The following is a 1,158-nucleotide window of genomic DNA, read 5'->3' as shown; positions in this document are numbered from 1 at the left end:
ACGAAGGTGAAATCCTACAAGAGACAAGCTGAGGAGGCTGTAAGTATTGCTGTGTGCAGAGCCAGTCTCTATCCAGGTGGAGGTGCAATTCTGTGGTGGTGCTTTCCCCTGCGTAGCTCTGTTCAAACCCTTAACATTTTTGACTTTTCCTCGCTGTGCACTCTGGCTGAACAGCTCAGGGGTCTAGAGGGGTGTTAGAACACATTTTCTGTGAGCATTATTGCATCACTGGGAAAAGCAGTGAAGGCTCAGGTCAGCATTGTGGTCGTAGGTCTCTGCTTCCTTTCACTTTCTTTATTTCATATTTCTGTCAAGCAGAAAAAGAAATTACCTTCAAAAATTTTAATACATAATTTTATAGCAGTAAATAAATGGGAAATGATTTAATGGAAAAAACTGTAATTATATATAAGTATTCAAAAATTCCAAAGTACATTAGCACTTCACATCCAGAGAGGGATTCCTGGTATATTTTATTAACCATCTAAGCATTTAACAATTAAGCTATTCTTTTGGATTCCCCCGGAGAATTATTAGAGACAATTACATACTAACTCACAGTCTTTTTTTTTATTATTATGTAAAGGTGAAATTCCACACCATGTCCAGTGCAGTGTTACAGTAAGAATATTATTAAACATTTTTTAAATTATTTTATCTCTATTCCTATCCCCAGGAGGAGCTGTCCAATGTCAATCTCACAAAGTTCCGCAAGATCCAGCACGAGCTGGAGGAAGCTGAGGAGAGGGCTGACATTGCAGAGTCGCAGGTCAACAAGCTCCGAGCAAAGAGTCGTGAAATTGGCAAGAAGGCAGAAAGTGAAGAGTAAATTCCTCCAGTCGTGCAAAGTGAGAGAGTTACACAAAATGTGAAATTCTATCACTTTGTTTTTGTAATCACTGTTTAGTTCTTCATCAATCTCTAGATAATTAATGCTTAGATAATAAAAATTGTAGAGATTTTTCCATTGAAATAATGAGAGGTTCACTGTTGTATTTTAACCATTATCCTGAATTCTTATAAGGTTTACATTTTTCCTTACTATCTAAATTCATTCAATTAAAAATTTTGCTTCAGGTATTTTCAACGCATTTCAGACACTGTTAAAGTGGTATAATCAGACATCCTGCAGATGACACCAAGTTGGGTGTAAGTGTT

The 1,158-nt window shown here is 36.8% G+C and overlaps 1 protein-coding gene across 1 annotated transcript in view; it reads left to right on the top strand.

Annotated features, from left to right (window-relative positions):
* The window catches only part of LOC104617146 (myosin-3-like), a gene marked incomplete at its 5' end in the record, with an annotated part of 3,680 nt that extends 2,732 nt beyond the window's left edge, over positions 1-948 (top strand). The window contains 2 exon segments of the mRNA XM_010282385.1: positions 7-39; positions 677-948. Of these exon segments, the coding sequence (XP_010280687.1) occupies positions 7-39; positions 677-829 (186 nt within the window).
* Between the last annotated feature and the right edge of the window lie 210 nt (positions 949-1,158).

This window comes from Phaethon lepturus, unplaced genomic scaffold (genome assembly GCF_000687285.1).
Source record: "Phaethon lepturus isolate BGI_N335 unplaced genomic scaffold, ASM68728v1 scaffold17292, whole genome shotgun sequence".
NCBI classification, from domain to species: Eukaryota; Metazoa; Chordata; class Aves; order Phaethontiformes; family Phaethontidae; genus Phaethon; species Phaethon lepturus.
This window is presented reverse-complemented; position numbering and strand designations above follow the sequence as displayed.